Source organism: Cibotium barometz, chromosome 7, assembly GCF_041138505.1.
Source record: "Cibotium barometz isolate CiBa-2024 chromosome 7, ASM4113850v1, whole genome shotgun sequence".
NCBI classification, from domain to species: domain Eukaryota; kingdom Viridiplantae; phylum Streptophyta; class Polypodiopsida; order Cyatheales; family Cibotiaceae; genus Cibotium; species Cibotium barometz.
Window position 1 is genome coordinate 2,444,462 of NC_141052.1, and position 17,361 is coordinate 2,461,822.

At 38.5% G+C, this 17,361-nt stretch overlaps 2 protein-coding genes and 2 pseudogenes across 2 annotated transcripts; 3 read left to right on the forward strand and 1 right to left on the reverse strand.

The window, feature by feature from the left end:
* Positions 1-1,678: 1,678 nt before the first annotated feature.
* LOC147636581 (uncharacterized) lies at positions 1,679-3,995 on the forward strand. The gene is made up of 2 exons (XM_086799809.1): positions 1,679-3,720; positions 3,801-3,995. The coding sequence occupies exons 1-2, from the start codon at positions 3,433-3,435 to the stop codon at positions 3,993-3,995; spliced, it is 483 nt and encodes a 160-aa protein (XP_086655935.1). The 5' UTR covers positions 1,679-3,432.
* Positions 3,996-4,188: 193 nt separating this feature from the next.
* LOC147636582 (uncharacterized) lies at positions 4,189-5,777 on the reverse strand (annotated as a pseudogene).
* Positions 5,778-6,510: 733 nt separating this feature from the next.
* LOC147636583 (uncharacterized) lies at positions 6,511-7,284 on the forward strand (annotated as a pseudogene).
* A 208-nt stretch (positions 7,285-7,492) lies between these two features.
* LOC147636584 (uncharacterized) lies at positions 7,493-8,412 on the forward strand. The gene is made up of 4 exons (XM_086799947.1): positions 7,493-7,533; positions 7,672-7,761; positions 7,849-8,029; positions 8,116-8,412. The coding sequence occupies exons 1-4, from the start codon at positions 7,493-7,495 to the stop codon at positions 8,410-8,412; spliced, it is 609 nt and encodes a 202-aa protein (XP_086656073.1).
* Positions 8,413-17,361: the final 8,949 nt, after the last annotated feature.

Genomic DNA, 17,361 nt, shown 5'->3' on the forward strand with positions numbered 1-17,361 from the left:
AAGTATTTAGAGTCTTTGTTTGGCTGGTTTTGAGCATGTGCATGAGCTGATTTGAAGCATGCTTATGGTCGCCTAAATAGTCCATCATCCTAGCCTTAAAAGAGGCTCATTTTATCATGGTCTATGGTAATCCATTTAGTGCATGCATTTTTGTGGATGGGTGTTGAGATTTGTGTGTGTGTGAAGTGTTGCTTTAACCAAAGATCTTGTGTCTTTGTGAGCACTGTGTGTTTAATGCATACATATGATTCCCACAAGTGCGTAGCATCCAAACCTTGGAAGAGGCTGTGTTTTGTCATGGTTTGCGTGCGTCAAATTAGGGCATACCTTCATATGGTTTGAGTTTCTGGTTGTGTGCATGTTTGAGTGTGATCTTTTGTTCATAGTTCTTGTGTGTACATAAGCACTATGCACGGTTTCCTTGTTCCAACCTCAAAACAAGGTGGTGCCCCCTTTAACATTAGTGTCAGGTTATCGTCAAAGTGAGCACTGTGAGAGTGTGTGCACGAGTAGAGAGGCAAACCCGACTGTGTACATTTTTCGACACTCAGTACCTACTTGATCCATGTGACAGCTGATTTAGAAATATTTGTGACTTGAGTAACCACCTGTATCCCATAGACTCTCACTAATTAAAAATTGAGCTTATTGACTTGGTTCACCTCATTGACTCACTCTTTACTCTTTACTTTTCACAAGAGGTAGCTTCCACATTTGCTTGGGGGGAAATAGGAAATAGTAATAACCCATATGCACATTTACTTTTTTACTTTTTATTTTTTACTTTGCAATAAATAGTGAATATTATTTACGATGGGATAAATATTTTTTACTTTTTATTTTTTATTGTTGTGCAATAAATAGTAAATATTATTTACCATTGGGTAAATATTTTCTATCGGGGGTAAAAAATGAAAATTTACGGAGCTGAAGAGGAGTCCAAAATACACACACCTATATAAAAAATATGATATATGTACACCCGTAAATGCTCGTATATATATATAATAACTCACACACTCATACGCACACATTGAGACGGCCTAACTAACGGCCTAAAACATAAAAGCAAAAATAAAGTAGTGCCCTGGTGATCCCTGTTGCTTGAAATAAGGGGGGTTTTCCATAGTGCCAAATTCTTGCATCATTAGCCCTCCCCCTAGATGCTAGAGGTATTCATGCCTCTAGCTCCAAATGCTCTTCGTTGAAGTCATGTGCAAAATATGGCATTAGGGCCAAAAACGACTCAAAAAGGGTTGTGTAAAGAAGTGATTAATTTGCTAATTAGCGGAGCTGTTGACGGTCAAAACGACTCCAAATTTAGCGATTTTTCTAAATAAAAGCACATCCAAGTTATTTAAAGCGCATTCAAGTACATACCTTTTAAAATTAAAAAACAATTTCACGATTCTCGGGATAGTTAATGCCAACGTGACCACGATTCTTATTTTTGAATTTTTGTTGCCCCTCTCTCATACCGACTTGACTCACGATTCTTACTTTTGTCATTTGAATTTTTGCCGTCCCTCTCTCACTGTTTCTTTGCCATTCTCTCCCTTTTTTTGTCACTCTCGGATATGGCTCTGTTCTTCACGAGCTTTCTCTACTAACTTTTTATGCTTATTGCTCTGTTGCATCTTTTATCAAACTTAACATGAGTGAAACACATAATAAATTTCACCTCAATATTAAGCTCAATAAAGAGTATGCGACTACACGAAGTTCTTTTCAAAGGCCGTTGTGACAGATTTCAATGAAGTTCAACGACTTTGGAATGAAGGTAAAAAACATATCGATTTATGGACGGAGGGAAGTTTATATCCACCAGACCCTGAAACTGGAAGGTATCCTTCTTTTCATACTCCTCATGATTTGACGAGATTTGTTGGAGATGGGGTTAATGGCTTACTGGGTTATAGTTTAAGGCTTGCTTACTCTTCAATAAACTATTTATCATACATTCAAAATCTTGAAATATCTTTGTCTTTTGAAAAAACAAAAAATTCGGAGCTTGAAAAACAAATAGTTCACCTCAAACAAGAAAATGAGCACTTACAAAGTTTAAGAGAAACTCCAATAGGATTAAGAGCACGATCTAAACAAATGAAAGATATAATAAACTTAACAAAAGGATCGGGTCAAAGAAAAAAAAGGTTAAAAATTGTTAGACAATATGTTTCTCAGCTTTTAGGACTTAATATGTCGAATGTTGAAGAGAGAATTAATTTCTTAAATGAAATAATGAATAGGTCAGATATACTAAGACTTCTTAAACTTCCTGAAAACAAATTTCATAAAAAATTAGTTTTAAAATATCTATTAAAAGATATGGATTTATTAGTTCAACCTTCTCAAATGCAAGAGGTTTGTGATACTGTGGGAGTAAGTAGAAAAGGATACAGAGCCATTTCTAAACCTTGGTTTCAAATTTTAAAATACAACCAGATCAAAGCCTTTGGACTGCCAAGACCACATTGTGTTGGAAAAGAAAGAATTATGTTAAATGAAGAAATATCTAAACATTTTGGAGACTATTTTCATATCGAAAGAACTATGCCATATGAAAAATAGAAGAAAAAGGCTTTTTTTGAGTACAATGCTTTCAATAATATTTGGATGGATCTTAAAAAAGTTCAACTTGCAATGGTGAAATTCTATCAAATTAAAGAGACAGATTGTGAAGGAAAACTTGTTTTCGTCTTAAAATTAGATGAGGCTCAGATTCAAAAATGTCAAAAAATGGAAAGAATGTCTATATCTCTTATGAACAAAGCCTTAGACTATAGCCAGGGTAGGCTTAATTCTCCACAACACAAGACTCAATCAGAAATGGAGCTATGGTGGATTGGATCAGCACAAGTGCCAGTTGAAAATCATGATACATTAAAGTGGCTCTTTCAACAAACCGAAATTCCATCACTAATACAGAGCCAAAATGCAGGTGAACAACTTCATTTAGATGACTTTGGTGATTTTACTGTAGAATGGCATTTAAGTGCTGACCTCAAAGCTCTCAAATGTATGTTTGGTGTTTGTGGAGGAGCAAACACTAAGTATCCTTGCCTATATTGCATGGCAAGCTCTGGAACAAGAGGATGGACTGCAGAACAAGAGGTTGGGAAATCGCCATCTAGGAATAATGTGAATATAGCCAATTATCCTTCGTCTCAAATGATTTGGGATCCGATTCTACAAATAGAATTGAAAAACGTACATATATGTACTCTTCATGCAGAAATTAGGATCTTGGATAAATTGCTTCGACTACATCTTGATTATGCATATTCTATCAAACCGACAAAACTTGCTGATGAGTTCATAGAGAAATGCGAGGCTTTACTTTCTCAAATGGGATTCCATGGTGGTCAAGTTCATTTAAAAAAAGACACAAAACTTTCTAGAGGAACAGGTGATGTCCTATAAGATGTTTCAATGGGAGGGGCAAAAGCCAGAAGATTCCTTAGTAATCATGACAATAAACAGGTCAATGCTATGTGGAATTGTTGGAAAGATCTTTGTGTCATCACAACAAATATCAAAAGTAGGCCAGACGTAGCTTACAAACGTTTGGAGGTGTGGAAACATCTCGACAATTTTTTAAAGGTTCTTAGACGACAAGTATGCTCTGATACTTATGCAGATGACTTTAAATCAACAATAAAAAAGTTGATAAAAGCAATCATAGATGCTTGGGGAGAGAAGGACATCACATATTACTTGGTAAGCTCAATCCTTTCTTTTTTAACTATCAGTTTAAAATAACAATGCAAATTTTAACTCTTTAAAATATGTTTTTGCAGGATATTCTCTACTTGCATGGACCATATTTTGCAAAACAGGGTACCCTTGCAACATGGAACACACAAGGAATGGCAAGGCCTTCATTTTTTAGATGCATAAGAAAGGGAGGAGGAGGACAAAGGAGAAGCAATGCACTCAGGGAATTATTCAATTGGTTCTACAGAAGGCAATTACAAAGAATCAGATCAAACTAACTGAAGCTCCAGATGATTTTTGTAACTCATTTCAAAAAGATCAGTTGAACTTACAAGAGGCATTAACTAACTTCAATGGCATTCAAGATGATGACTTTGTATCTAAGTGCAAAACTTATATGTATATCATTTCAAAAAGATCAACAAAATAAAAAATCATTATATGGGATCTACATCAGTTTTTGATTCTTTTTTAATCACTGGGCAAGTCACCTCTATATCTTAGAAATTTTCTCCTTTTGTAACCTCCGAGAAGTTGAATATCTCTTTCCTTGGCTGCAGCAGCATAGCTAGCATAGAAAAGAAAGTAACCTGTTCTAGAGGCATTAAAGCCTGCAGCATAACCAAAAATCCTAAGGGCAGTAGCTCTCTCAAGAAGCAATATCTTGTTAGCATTTATTTGAAGGGGTGTGTAACCAAGAAACCTTGACAATACCTTTAGTGCAAATAAAGGTAGCTCAGGCTCTTCAGAATATTGACTATGAAAGGCACAAAAGGTTGCCTTGTCCAACAAACGAAGATAGTGCAAAAGAGAGGATGAATCTTTCTTAAAGGTTCCTTCTGTTGCCTTTCCTCGTGAACCTTTGGCTCTTCCAAGAAAATTATCATTGTCAACAAGTTCAAGCTGCAGAAAAAAAATAATTGATTAAAAAAAGCTTTAAAAGACAGAAAATAAATCAAGGGTCATTAATGAAACAACCTTCTGCAATTCATCATCTGCAAAACAACCTTCTCCTGTGCGAGGTTGAATAAACCAAATTTTTCCTTCTTTGCAACCTCTTCTTCTAAATCTCTCAGCTTGATATCTCTCCCAAAAGATTGAATACCAAGCTCCTGGAGCCTGTTTTCAAAATCCTCATCCTTCAAAGAAGGTGCTTCCTCCTCAACTCTCTTCATGCAAACAGCAAGTGCATCAAGAGCAGTAACAAAAGAATCATTTGAAGTCTGGAGATCAAGAGATAAAAACTCCTCCTTGGACTCTTCCTCTGTGTCAATAAAGTCCAAGGCAACCTCAGAAGCCTCAGCTATAGCTGCAATACAGTAGTCCTCCCTTATATTGAGAAGAAATTGAATCTGATGAAGAGGGATGAAATCTTTGTCATTAATAAGAAAGGAGGGGAGGCTTGGTATAGTAAGGGAGGCCTCAGACACCTCCACATCTTCAATGGGTTCAGGGATGAGGGTGCTTGCTTTACACTCTGCAACATCCAAACCTGCACTTTCTTTTTCCTCCGAAGCAAAATCAATCTTTTCCATCTCCAAGGTCTCAGATTTCTCTATGTTCAAAATAGTGGAGACATTCAAGTTTAATTCATCCTTGGAAGGAACATCCTCACCTAGAACTTGAGCACTTTTCTCATCTTTGAAAAAAAGAAAGAAAAGAAAAGCAATGTCCTTTGAAACAAGGTTGCAACTTTTAACATGGAGTGGACAGGATATGGATTAGGGGATTAGAACATTGGACTTCTTTGAAAACCTGCCAAACCTTCTTAAAACTTTATTTTTTTCAAGAGAATTTTGAGTGAAATCAGTGAGATGAATGTTATCTTTTCCTTCCAGAATCAAACACCGACCAAGAACTGCATCCTCAAATTCCTTTAATTCATCTAAAATAAACTCTCTAAGTTTATCCAAGATTTCACCACGGACAAATTTGGGATTGAAAATTTTCAATGCCTCTGAGTAGACTTGCATGTCTCCACCAACCTCCAAAACGGCCTCCAGCAACCTTTCACTTGGGTCATCGAAAATTTGTTCTCTTCCCTCAAGATTAGTACTCATATCTTCGGTTCAATCTGCAAAAGAAATGGAATAGAAGCACCAAAACATAGTGGAAAACCTGCCTTAGAACCAATTCAACGTCTTAATTCAAGCCTCTAGGTTGTTTAAAGGTTCAAGAAGCACTTACCAATACGGCGCACATCCTCTGACCCTCCACTATTGCGTCGTTCTGACTAGCTCATCTCCTTCACGGTGCTCTAACGCCCCTTCAGTCAAAGTCCAATTCTCCTTCACGACGCGATAGGGGCTCTTCCCACATCCTCTGACCCTCCACTATCGCGTCGTTCCGGCTAGCTCGTCTCCTTCATGGCGCGATAATGCCCTTTCGGTCAAAGTCTAAGCCTTCTCCATCGTGTCGTTTCGGATACAATATTCACCTCTGAGAATTAAACAGAGCAAGAAGCATATCTCCTGCACGACGCGATACAGACCCTTCAGTCAGAGTCTGAGCCTTCTCCATCGCGTCGTTCCGGCTATCATATTCACCTTCTCTGAGAATTCTACAGCGCAAAAAGCAATCCTCCTACACGACGCGATACAGCCACCTCAGTCAAAGTCGGAGCCACATCTATCGCGTCGTTTTGGATATCATTTTTACAACTTAAAAAAGGCTGTTTTTTCAATCTAAAAGCCTTCTGTATCGCATGCTCTTTTCAATTCTCTGAGCCTTGTCTCGCTTCATCTTGGATTCAGTCATTCTTTTGTGTCAACTTTTTCTAGTGTCCTCTTTCCGATGGCAAGGACAAAGCAGACTGCAAGGAAAGTTTACGTTCAAAAAGATATTCCTCCTCCAACATCTCAGAAGACTTTTCGAGCCAGACCAAATGCAAGGAAAAGACTTAATTATCAGGTCAAGTCTTTAAGGGAGATAAGAGCTGCCCAGAAAAACACCAATATGCTTATTCCCATGCTTCCTTTTATGAGGGTTGTCAAAGATATTTCACAGAGATTGTTGGCTCTCATGAACAGTAGTTTTTTAACAACAATGAGATGGCAGTCGCAAGCATTGATGTGCTTACACGAGGCTGTAGAGGATTTTCTCATTGACTTTAAGGCTTGATACAAGAACAAAATCTTTTACCATAAGTGTGACCCTGTGTGCAAAGGCAGCTGCAATGTAGATAAGGTTTTAGAGCCTATTCCCAGTGAAGATCTCAAAGCATTTCGTATATTGAATATTCCACCTGCTAGAGTGAAGAAGCCAGCTGTTGTCATTAAAGACGTCACACACCTTTATGAGACAAGAAAATCTCATGAAATCAAAGCTGGAAAGGAAAAAGAGAGAAAAGATTGTGATATGCAAGAGGATGAAATTGTGAAAGAGAGGGTTGACATTTTAAGAGCTTCTAACCTTCAACAGTTTAAGCATGTGACAGGGCAAATGGTTGTTGATGTCTCCTTGCATGGAGATGAGATGTACTGTGACATTGCTCCTGAAGACACATCAATGTTGATTGATCACAGTATTGAGATCTCTGACAGTGTTGTTTTAATTTGTTTGAAGTAAGTTTTGTAAAATTGTTTTTTTGATTCTTTGTTGAAAAATGAGTTCAATTATCTTTACATGTATTTGCTTTTGTCTTTGCCACATTAGGTGTCTTTTGAGAGATCTTCCCATAGAATCTGCCATGCAAGTATTTATACTTGATCCACTTGTTACCCAGTGTCTCTTCAACAACCAAGGAATACTTTCAAAGTTTTTTGAGCAGTCTGACATGCTGACCATCAACTATATTTTGTATCCCTATGTAGAAATGTATGTCTCAATACCAATGTTTTGATATTTTTTTATTTTTTCTATTTTGTATCCCTATGTAGAAATGTATGTCTCAATACCAATGTTTTGATATTTTTTTATTTTTTCTATTATTTATACTTATTGTTTTTTTTGTAGTGGACACTGGAGTCTTATTATAATCAACCTCTTGGACAAAGAAGTCTTGTTTGTTAATTCACTCTCAGGTGTCCACGGTCGAAGCAAAGTGTAAGCACGAGCTTTTTTGGTGTTGAATATTAATATTTACTTGATGTTTTATTGCTCATCTAGAAATTTTTCCTTTCATTTTTGCAGAGCTGCCAAGCTAATTCTTTCACACTTGAACTCTCAATATGAAGAAGATTACAATATGAGTGATTTTAAGTTCTTCAACCAAAGGTGTCCTTTGCAGCCTGACTCAACTTCCTGTGGGTGGAGGGTTCCTGCGAATGCATGGCGATATTTGGAATCAAGATTCAGGATGACAACACTTTCTGTAAGTTTGTTTTATATTTACAAAAGACTGAAGTTATTGGAAAGCTTTATAGCTTTTTTTTATCTTTTTTCTTCTTCTTGTTACAGTTGCAAGAATATCCAGAGTCCTGGGTCAGCTGGGTAAGGGAAAAGACTGTTTCAATGGTCCTTGAAAGATCAATCAATCCATACGACCCAGATTTCCCTTTCCCAACCAAAAAGCAAAAATCTTCGAAGAAAGTATCTACAAAGAAGGAATCAAAGAAGATTTTGGAGGAACCTATTAAGACTGAAGAGAAATCTGAGAAGAAAAGCCAGGGAAAAGAGAGAAAAGGAAAGAAGAAGGCGAAAGGTCCTCCGTTCCATTCACCACATTCAGATTCAACATTAGAAAAATTCTATTGAACAAGAATAAGAAGGTTGCTCAATCACCGAAGCCTCCTATGCCAACACCCATGCCTCCAAAATCATCTCCCAAATTATCACCTAAAAAATCTCCCAAGCCTTTTGAAGAGCCACAATTCTCAGAAGCCCCCAAGGTTTTATCAAGAGAGCACCCTGAAGACTCTTCACAGTCCCCTGTCCAGTCTCCTAAGCCAGCAACCCCCCCCAAGACCAAGTTCAACAAAGAAGGCTAGTGAGCCTTTCTTTTCACCTGGATTCAGCAAACAAAAAAGAAAGAGGGACTCTGAAGCTCCTGGGTCCTCGAATGTAAAGAGAAAGATGGATTTTGATTAATGTTCATTTCTAGCCTCATTTATGTAAAAATTTGTTTATTTTTACTTTGTAATGAAGCAGCCAGTTTGTGTCAAATAGATGTACTCCTCAACTGAGAAAAATCTTTGATGATGATTTTGCAGTAAAAAATGTCATAAGTACCAGCATATTGAGTTAGACAACAAGATCAAAACAAAATCTTTATTTGAAAAGTATTGTGATTACAATTTCATGATCTTGCATTTGGCTCAAATACAACTCTTTTGGGTGGAAGACATGTGATACAAGATGTTACATTCTCCATCCTTTTGCTTACAACAATTTCATCTACTTTAAATTTATATTCAGAGGATGTTTCATCAAGAAACTCAAGTGACTCTCTGACATCTTTCAGCATCCAATTAGTTGTAACTATAAGTTCTCTAGGCTCAGTTAGTTGATGTACATATATTTTTAATTCAAACTCTGGACAGTTCTCTTCTGAATCTAGGGGTACCCAGAAACCTGGCTTGCTTCTCCATCTTCTATAATCATAACCTAAAACTAATGATTGACGACATAATTGATATGAAATTGACAGAGAATTGGGGGTACCCAGAAACCTGGCTTGCTTCTCCATCTTCTATAATCATAACCTAAAACTAATGATTGACGACATAATTGATATGAAATTGACAGAGAATTGGGGCTTATTCTGCAACTAATATTGTCACCAATGTGGTAAGTTTCTTTGGTTCTCCATCCTTCTCCAAGCACAATGTCGAGTTCAGCCATAGAAAGTCTTCTGTTGAGCCACATTGTCTTTGATCGTTGTAAATCCATGGTTTTGAAACATGCCACAAAGAAATGTAAAGGTAAGAACCATTGAACCTTTATCCTTCTTGATATTCTACCCGGAGACATAGCTTTCAAAATGTCTTCTTTGATTTTGAATTTGAAGCTCGATAAAGTAAGTGAGTCTGGAGATTTCCAATGGAGTTGATGGTAGGAACAGGCACTTCACGAAGTTGTCCTTTCTCACCTTCTCTTGATGGAACCATATATTCTGCAAAATAGACAAACAAATCCATCGATTTGAAAAAAGATGGTGGTTTATCAGCATACAAAACATCTGCAATTCCTTTGTGAATTGCATTGAAGGTTCCACTCAGACTTTCAATAGGTTGCCACTCCACAGCTGTCGATGGAAAGATAACTGAAAGAAAAACCATAAACACTTACATCAAAAGAAAATATGAGATATTTTCATATTGTCTTTAAAAATAATATTTCTTACAATAAGATTGTAGCATGTGATGCTCATTTGGATTAAGCATCATATCTTTGGCCATGTACACATGTTGAACTTTGGCAAGCCAGCCATTGTTAGTCACTTTGAAGGCAAGAATTTTTCCTTTCTAGTGATTTTTAACTGCATCTCGCTTGATTCTTTTCACTTTATGTGCACCTTTACAAGAAGGAAGCATTGTTACCCAGTCATTTATTTGAAAAGACATAGGTTTCCAAAGTCCTTCCTCCCTGATATTATTAAAAACACAAGAAGTGATACTATGAGATGGACAACGTGCAGAGTTTGCCATGGGAACTTAGAAACAGAGAAAAGCCGCAAAAATTCTACAAAGAGAGAGAGAGAGAGAGAATGTGAAAGAAAGGATACGAGAAGGAAACAATGTGAGATTGAAACAAAGGATAGTGTAGACGTTCGAGACTGACTTGTCATGTCATAAATGACGTTATTTTCAAATTTTGAAATAAAGATTTCGTATCTTCTTTGATTTTTTTGAAATAAAATATAGAGCTCACGTCTGGTACGGTGGGTCCAAACTTTTATGTTTAGTCGTCCGGAACTCTCAAAAATAGCGGTCTCTGCCAAAAGATAGTGATTTTTCGCCGTTCTGCGTGAAAATAGTTCTCCAAGACCCAAGATGGAGGAGACAAGCCTATGCCATACTTTTGTATACGTGGCAAATATCTACTGGACCATTCCTTAATCTTTAGATTAACAAACAGCCCGTTTTTAGACGTTTTTGGCCCTAATGGCTTGAGTCTCCATCCATTCACCCGTGTCTTATGAAGTGTACCTGTTGCATCCATGAGCTAATAGCTACCGTTGTCGTACTTCTTCACTATCTTGTAAGAACCCTCCCAATGAGGCACAAACTTGTCATCCTTCTTATGATCAAACCTGTTGTCGTATCGCAGAACCAAGGTGTTCTCCTTGATTGCCTTGGTTGTCAACCTATCATTGAACTTCAATCTTCTCTTCTCTGCTTGGCGTAATGAAGAATTGCTTCTTCTCTGTTCAAGTGTAAGGATTCTATACTTAATCTTTTCTTTAGGACTATCCTTACCCCTTTTCATGACACGCAAACTAGACAACTCCACTTCTATGGGTAAAAGTGCTTTGTGCCCATACACTAGCTGGAAAGGAGTGTAACCTAAGGATGCCTTAAACAAAGTGCGATATTGCCCAAAGTGCTGAATTCAAGTGCCTCTCCCAAAATTGTGCTTTGTCCCCAATGTGCTTAGTGATTATTTTACAAATCATTCCATTCACTTTCTCAAGTAAACCATTGCATTGGGGGTGGTAGGGGATAGAATGCCTACGCTTAATGCCCAATTTTAACATGAGTTCCCCTACTAACTCTCCTCAAAATCCGGGTCCTCTGTTTGAGATGACTTCCAAAGGCATGCCAACCCTTGTAGGCAGATGTTATTGAAGACAAAATTGGTGACGTCCTTGGCGGTGATTCTACTTATAGGTACAGCTTCTGCCCATTTGGTCATGTAGTCGACACCCACGATGATGTACTCCTTACCATTGGCTGTTGTGGAAGTGGTCCAGTGGCATCGATTCCCCATTTTTCAAATAGACCAAAAGAGGTGATGGGATGTTAAGGTCCATAATTAAGCTTCTTAGGTCTTGTGCATTGACAAGCATCACATGTTTTGCACCAAAAATGAACATCTTGATGAAGAGATGGCTGCTTGTAAATTTTTTCTAAATGTAATGTCATGAGCAAAATGTCCACCACATACACCATTATGCCATGAATGCAAGATGCAATGGATTTCTTCTTTTGGGGAGATTTTGCGGAGTATTTAATCCTTCCCCAGGTTGTAAAGATCTTTGTTGATGAGCCAATATCTTATCGCTTTCCTTGCAAGCCATCTTCATTCACCTGTTGTGAGATGAGATGGTGCTTCACTTATTTCCAAGAAATTGATCACATCATTTAACAATTCTTTACCCTACAACTTTGGTTCTTGAAGTTTTAAGGCTCCTATCATAGCCTCCTTAAGACCATCATTGGCTAAAGTATCAGCCAATTGATTCTTTCCCCTTGCTACATAGTGTACCTGCACTGTTTTAAATTCCTGAGAATTTTCTTAATTGCACGGAGCTTAGCTGCCAATATATCACTTTTACAAGCCCAAGTTCCTTGAATTTGCTTTACAATTAACATAGAATCCCCATAAACATTTAGATGAGTGACCCCATTAGATATACACCACTCCAGACCAAAACTCAAAGCTGCATATTCAGCTTCATTGTTGGAGTGAATATCCTGCTAAGAAACACCTTTTATAATCATTTTCCCAATTGGATTGAAAACGACCATGCCTGCAGAGGATTTGTCTTCCTTTCTCTTGTGAGCTCCATCAAAGTAGAGGGAATAGGCCTCCTCTAATTTCTTCACTGCTAGTGGTGGTGGCGTACGCTTCACTTTCTTTTCATGAAAGCAATGGATCAAGACGTTGGCCAAGGTCACTCTGGTTGAATCTTCTACCATGATGGTATAATCAAATTCTTATAATTTGACTACCCACTTGGCTATCCTGGTTGAAACATCCATGTGTTGCGAAACATATAAAAAAAAAATTCAATAGTGAGCACAACAAAATGCCTAGGCAAAAGGTAAGAACAAAACCACTGTGTGGCAAACATCAAGGCCTGTACCATCTATTTTGCATTAGTGTAATTTTTTTCAATTTCTTTCATGACTCTTCTAGCAAATTAAACAAGCCGCATAAGAGACGTCTTTGGGTCCTTTTGAAAAAGAATTGCACCAATAGAATCTGATCCCACACTAGGATTAACATAAAATTCTTGATCCCAACATGGTGGCATAATCACAGGTAGAGTGTTGAATACCTACTTGACATTTTGAAAGCATTCCTTGCCTTCCTCATCCCAAACTAAGGCTTTTACATTAGTAAAACGCTGCAATGGTAGTGCCAATTGTGAGAGCAAATAAATAAACCTTCCCAAGTACCTAACCTTTTGAATGAAGGATGTAACCTCCTTAACCAAAGTAGGTAAAGGTAATGCCATCAAATCTTGCACCTTAGCCGGATCTGCTTCAATTCCTTCTTCAAAAACTAAGTGGCCAAGCAATGCTACTTTTGACTCACTAATGTGACACTTTGACTCATTTAGCTGCCCTCCCATTTACGTTAACCTCTTCAAATCTTCTTCTACCTTAACAACATGAAGCAATCAAGAACTATAGATGCAAAAGTCATCTATGTAAACCCTGATAAATTTTCCAAAGTAAGGCTAGAAAACAAGATTCATAAACCTTTGAAAAGTAGTTGGAGCATTTGTGAGACCAAATGGCATCACCTTATAAGCAAAATACTCCCATGGCATGATGAAAATTGTCTTTTTTTTATCCTCCTCTGCTATGCTAATTTGAGAGTAGCCATCGCACACTGTGTGAAGCTCATGACCTACCACTTCATTTAAAATTTCATCTTGAAAAGGAAGAGGAAAATGATCCCTCTCTGTAGCTGCATTCAAAGGTTTGTAGTTAACACACACCCTCTATTTACCATTCTTTTTTGGAATCACCACCACAAGAGACACCCACTCCAAATCTGAAACCGCATAGATGAAACCTGCTCGCAGTAGTTTCTTCACCTCTGTCATCAACAATGCATCTTGTTGCACTATTCCCAATTGTTGTAACTTCTGGGCCACTGGTTTGCTACCCACCTTTAGGTTGATGTGGTGTTGAAAAACCGTCACACCTAAAATCTATTCATAGTTAGAAATGAAAAAGGAAGCATACTTCCTCAGCATGTCCTTGTAGTCTTCTTTCTCACCATTTGTAAGATCCTTGGATAGCATTTGCTCTATTCTCTCATCACTCAAGCACTCAATAGAACTTTTCCCACTTAGTACAGGATTAGCCAAGACCACACCCATCACTTCAAGGGAACTCTCACTCTCACTCGTACTTCTACTAACCCCACTGCTGATTTCTTCAGACAAAGAAGAGGAGGATCCACTCATCCTCTGAATCCTCTAACCTCATGTCTCTCAACTTTGTCTGATTTCTTCAGACAAAGAAGAGGAGTCCTCACTGATCCACTCATCCTCTGAATCCTCTAACCTCATGTCTCTCAACTTTCCCTCCTTCATGCTATAGACTATGCGCTGACTTGATCTCCCTCCCTTTCCTTGTGGCTTAAGTACTAAAGTACCCTCATCCCAATCTTGGTATGCTTTCATTGCCATCAACCAAGGCCTACCTAAGATGATAGGATAGCCCTCCCCCTTGGTAGGTAGAATATACATGTCCATGGCTACTTGAGTCCCAAACACAGTAACCTTTACATTTTTAACAATTTCCAAGAACTTGGCTTTCCTATTGTTAGCCAATTTTGCCTTAATTTCAGCTGGGTTGCTAACTTCTAACCCCAAACCATTCATCATCTTTTCACTCATCACACACACTTGTGCCCCCCCATCCACATATACATTGGAAACACTTTGTCCCTTAATTTGGGCTTTTACAACAAGTAAAATGTCCTCTTTGTTGTGCAGTGATTGCACCCACCAATCTGGGCCTTCTTGTGCTTACCATGCAAGACCACTAACGTCGCATCTTTGGGGATAGGTGTAGAAGTTACGGCCAAGACAACTTTGGACCTTGGTTACTTACATCTTCCAGTAAGTCATATGGCTGTGAACCAGCTCCCAATGGAAAATCTTTGATCCCAATCTTCCTTTGGCTTGTGCTGTTCTTCTTTTGCTTATGCCCTTGCTTTGAAGTGCCCGCCTCATTCTGTGACTCCATGCTGTCCCTCCTTAAGCTAGACTCTTCATGGATTTGTGCCTTCTTAATTGGCATGATTGTCGGCTCCTTGATCTTTGTCTTCCCTTTTTCTTCCACACTGATGACGTTCACCGTACGGTCCCCATTGTTGGTTGGTAAGGGCAACAATTGGTTGAGGAATCACCGGAGGTCATAGAATAACAATTGGTAGTTTTGGTAAAATTGGAGGTTGCATTTGTGGTATCGGCCTTTCCCTTGGCGGAGTTAATTGTTGTTGTTCCCTCAATATCCCTTCGTGCTGTCTTTGTTGCCGACCAAGCCCATTTGGCCCTCTTTCTCCATTGCGGGGTTATTGTGATTGCCGCGCACCTTGCACCATATTAATAGATAGGTTGTTTAGCTGGTTCGTCACCCTCTGGAGTAACTCAAGGTGTGGGTCTTCAACAACTGCTATTGGAGTAGGTAAGGGTTGCTCGTTCTCCATGTTTGGAGCTTGAGTATGCAGCTTGAGTATGCTCCACTCTTGACACATACGCCTGGAACTGCAGCTTACGATATTTCAAGCACGCTATTTGTAACGCCTCTTCAAAGGAGTCAGGAAACTTTCCTTTCACCTTTTTCTGCAAGTGAGGTGACAGTCTTGCCAAAAACTTTTCCTTCTAAAGAAAATTAGGAGCCCTCTCCCCATTTTCTATGCTAGCTTTTCATTCCGCCCATAGCTTCAAGAACTATGCCGCATAAGCTAAGTATGATCCCATAGTAGCCTGTTGCAATGCAAAAAGCCTATGCCATAACTCCTCTAGGTTGGTCACTCCACCAAAGTGGTTCATAAAGTCTTCCCTCAAGATGTTCCAATTAGTCTTCCTCCTTGGGTCTAAGCTTTGATACCACACTTTAGCCTCTTCCCTCAAGACAAGTGGAGAGGCTCTAAGCTTCACCTGTTCTTCATCCCTCCCAGATACTAAGAATGCCATTTTTAAGTCATCTAAGAAGTTGTTAGCATTTTCATACTTCTTTCCAAAGAAGTTAGGGAACACCATGGCTCGAGAAGAACAAAGATGAAAACGTCCAGTGATCGATTGAAATCCAAGTGAGGTAAGATGAAAGGGTTCACTGACGCGTTGATGGAACCAAGTCTTGCTTCACCAAAGATTCTCCTAGGTGTCGCTTGAAATCGAAGCTTTGTGCCTACAAATATGTGGATCCTTTGATGTGGAGATGGAATGAAAGGTCCTGATACGTCTCTAGCACTCATCACTCATCAAAACAATATGAAGATGTGCATATTGAAAGAGTCGACATAATCCATTAAAGTTAAGATGATGGGATTTGGGTCAACCATAACTTGGTTTAGAATTGCTAGACCAAAAAGAAAAACAATTCTCTGCATAAAGTGTATTTTTCTATGATTACATACATGCACTCTCATTTATTGAACCATATGGAATGGTTGGAAAGGATGGTCTGGATCATTGTTCATAACTACAAATTTGTAAGCTAAAATTTATGCACTCTCCTTAGTGAGAAAGATAGAAAATAAACCCTCCCCAATGGATTGTAAATTGAAATTGAATTCCTCAGCGGGGGCACCAAAAAATGAGTGTTCGAAAGAGTGCGCAATTGGGTTTGCCTCTCTACTCGGGCACACACTCTCACAATGCTCACTTTGGCAGATAACCTAACACTAATGAGGGCACCACCTTGTTTTGAGGTTGGAACAAGGAAACCATGCAAAGCTCTAAGCACACACACACACACAACACTTATGACAATGAAAACAATGCAAACATACAAACGACCATCAACACAAAAACATAGGAATGTATGCACCAATTTGACTACCGCAAACCATGACACAAACCAGCCTCTTTTAAGGCTTGGATGATAAACACATTTGGCAACCATATGCATGCTTCAAATCAGCCCTCCCTCATGCACAAAATCAGCCATACAGACATACAACACACCATAGATGTACACACATCAATGTAAAAACCATGACTCATGAAATCAGCAAGACAATGAACGAGTACTCACATAAAACCTGATACACAACCATCACACAAAACCATCAAATCATACACACTCATTTGGCAACCAAAACTCATGATACCATCCACCATACAAGAAACAATTTCAGCGGCACATAAATATCAACTCAAACATCATGCACCATAACCAAACATACTTCTTTTACACCAAAAATTAGCCATACAATCGAGTGATCACTCATGCAAACCTTCTCACACATATCACCATGCAAATACCAAAAATAGACACAACAATACTAGTGGGAAACAAACTCCCGAAAGTGCAATTCTCGCCACTCAACAAGCCTTCATGCTTGGAGACTACTCACACATGGGGATGCTATACCACTTGTGACACACCACACAAAACACAAGGGCAAATCAGCCCACCATTTCACACACATGCACATAAGCATGCATCAAAATTGCACGGGATTCACACAAAGGTTTGGGACATTCAATCACTCAACATAACACAATAATTATGCAATAAACAAGACAAGTTACCAATGACAAGGGAAGCTCCATTTTTGCTTATTTGG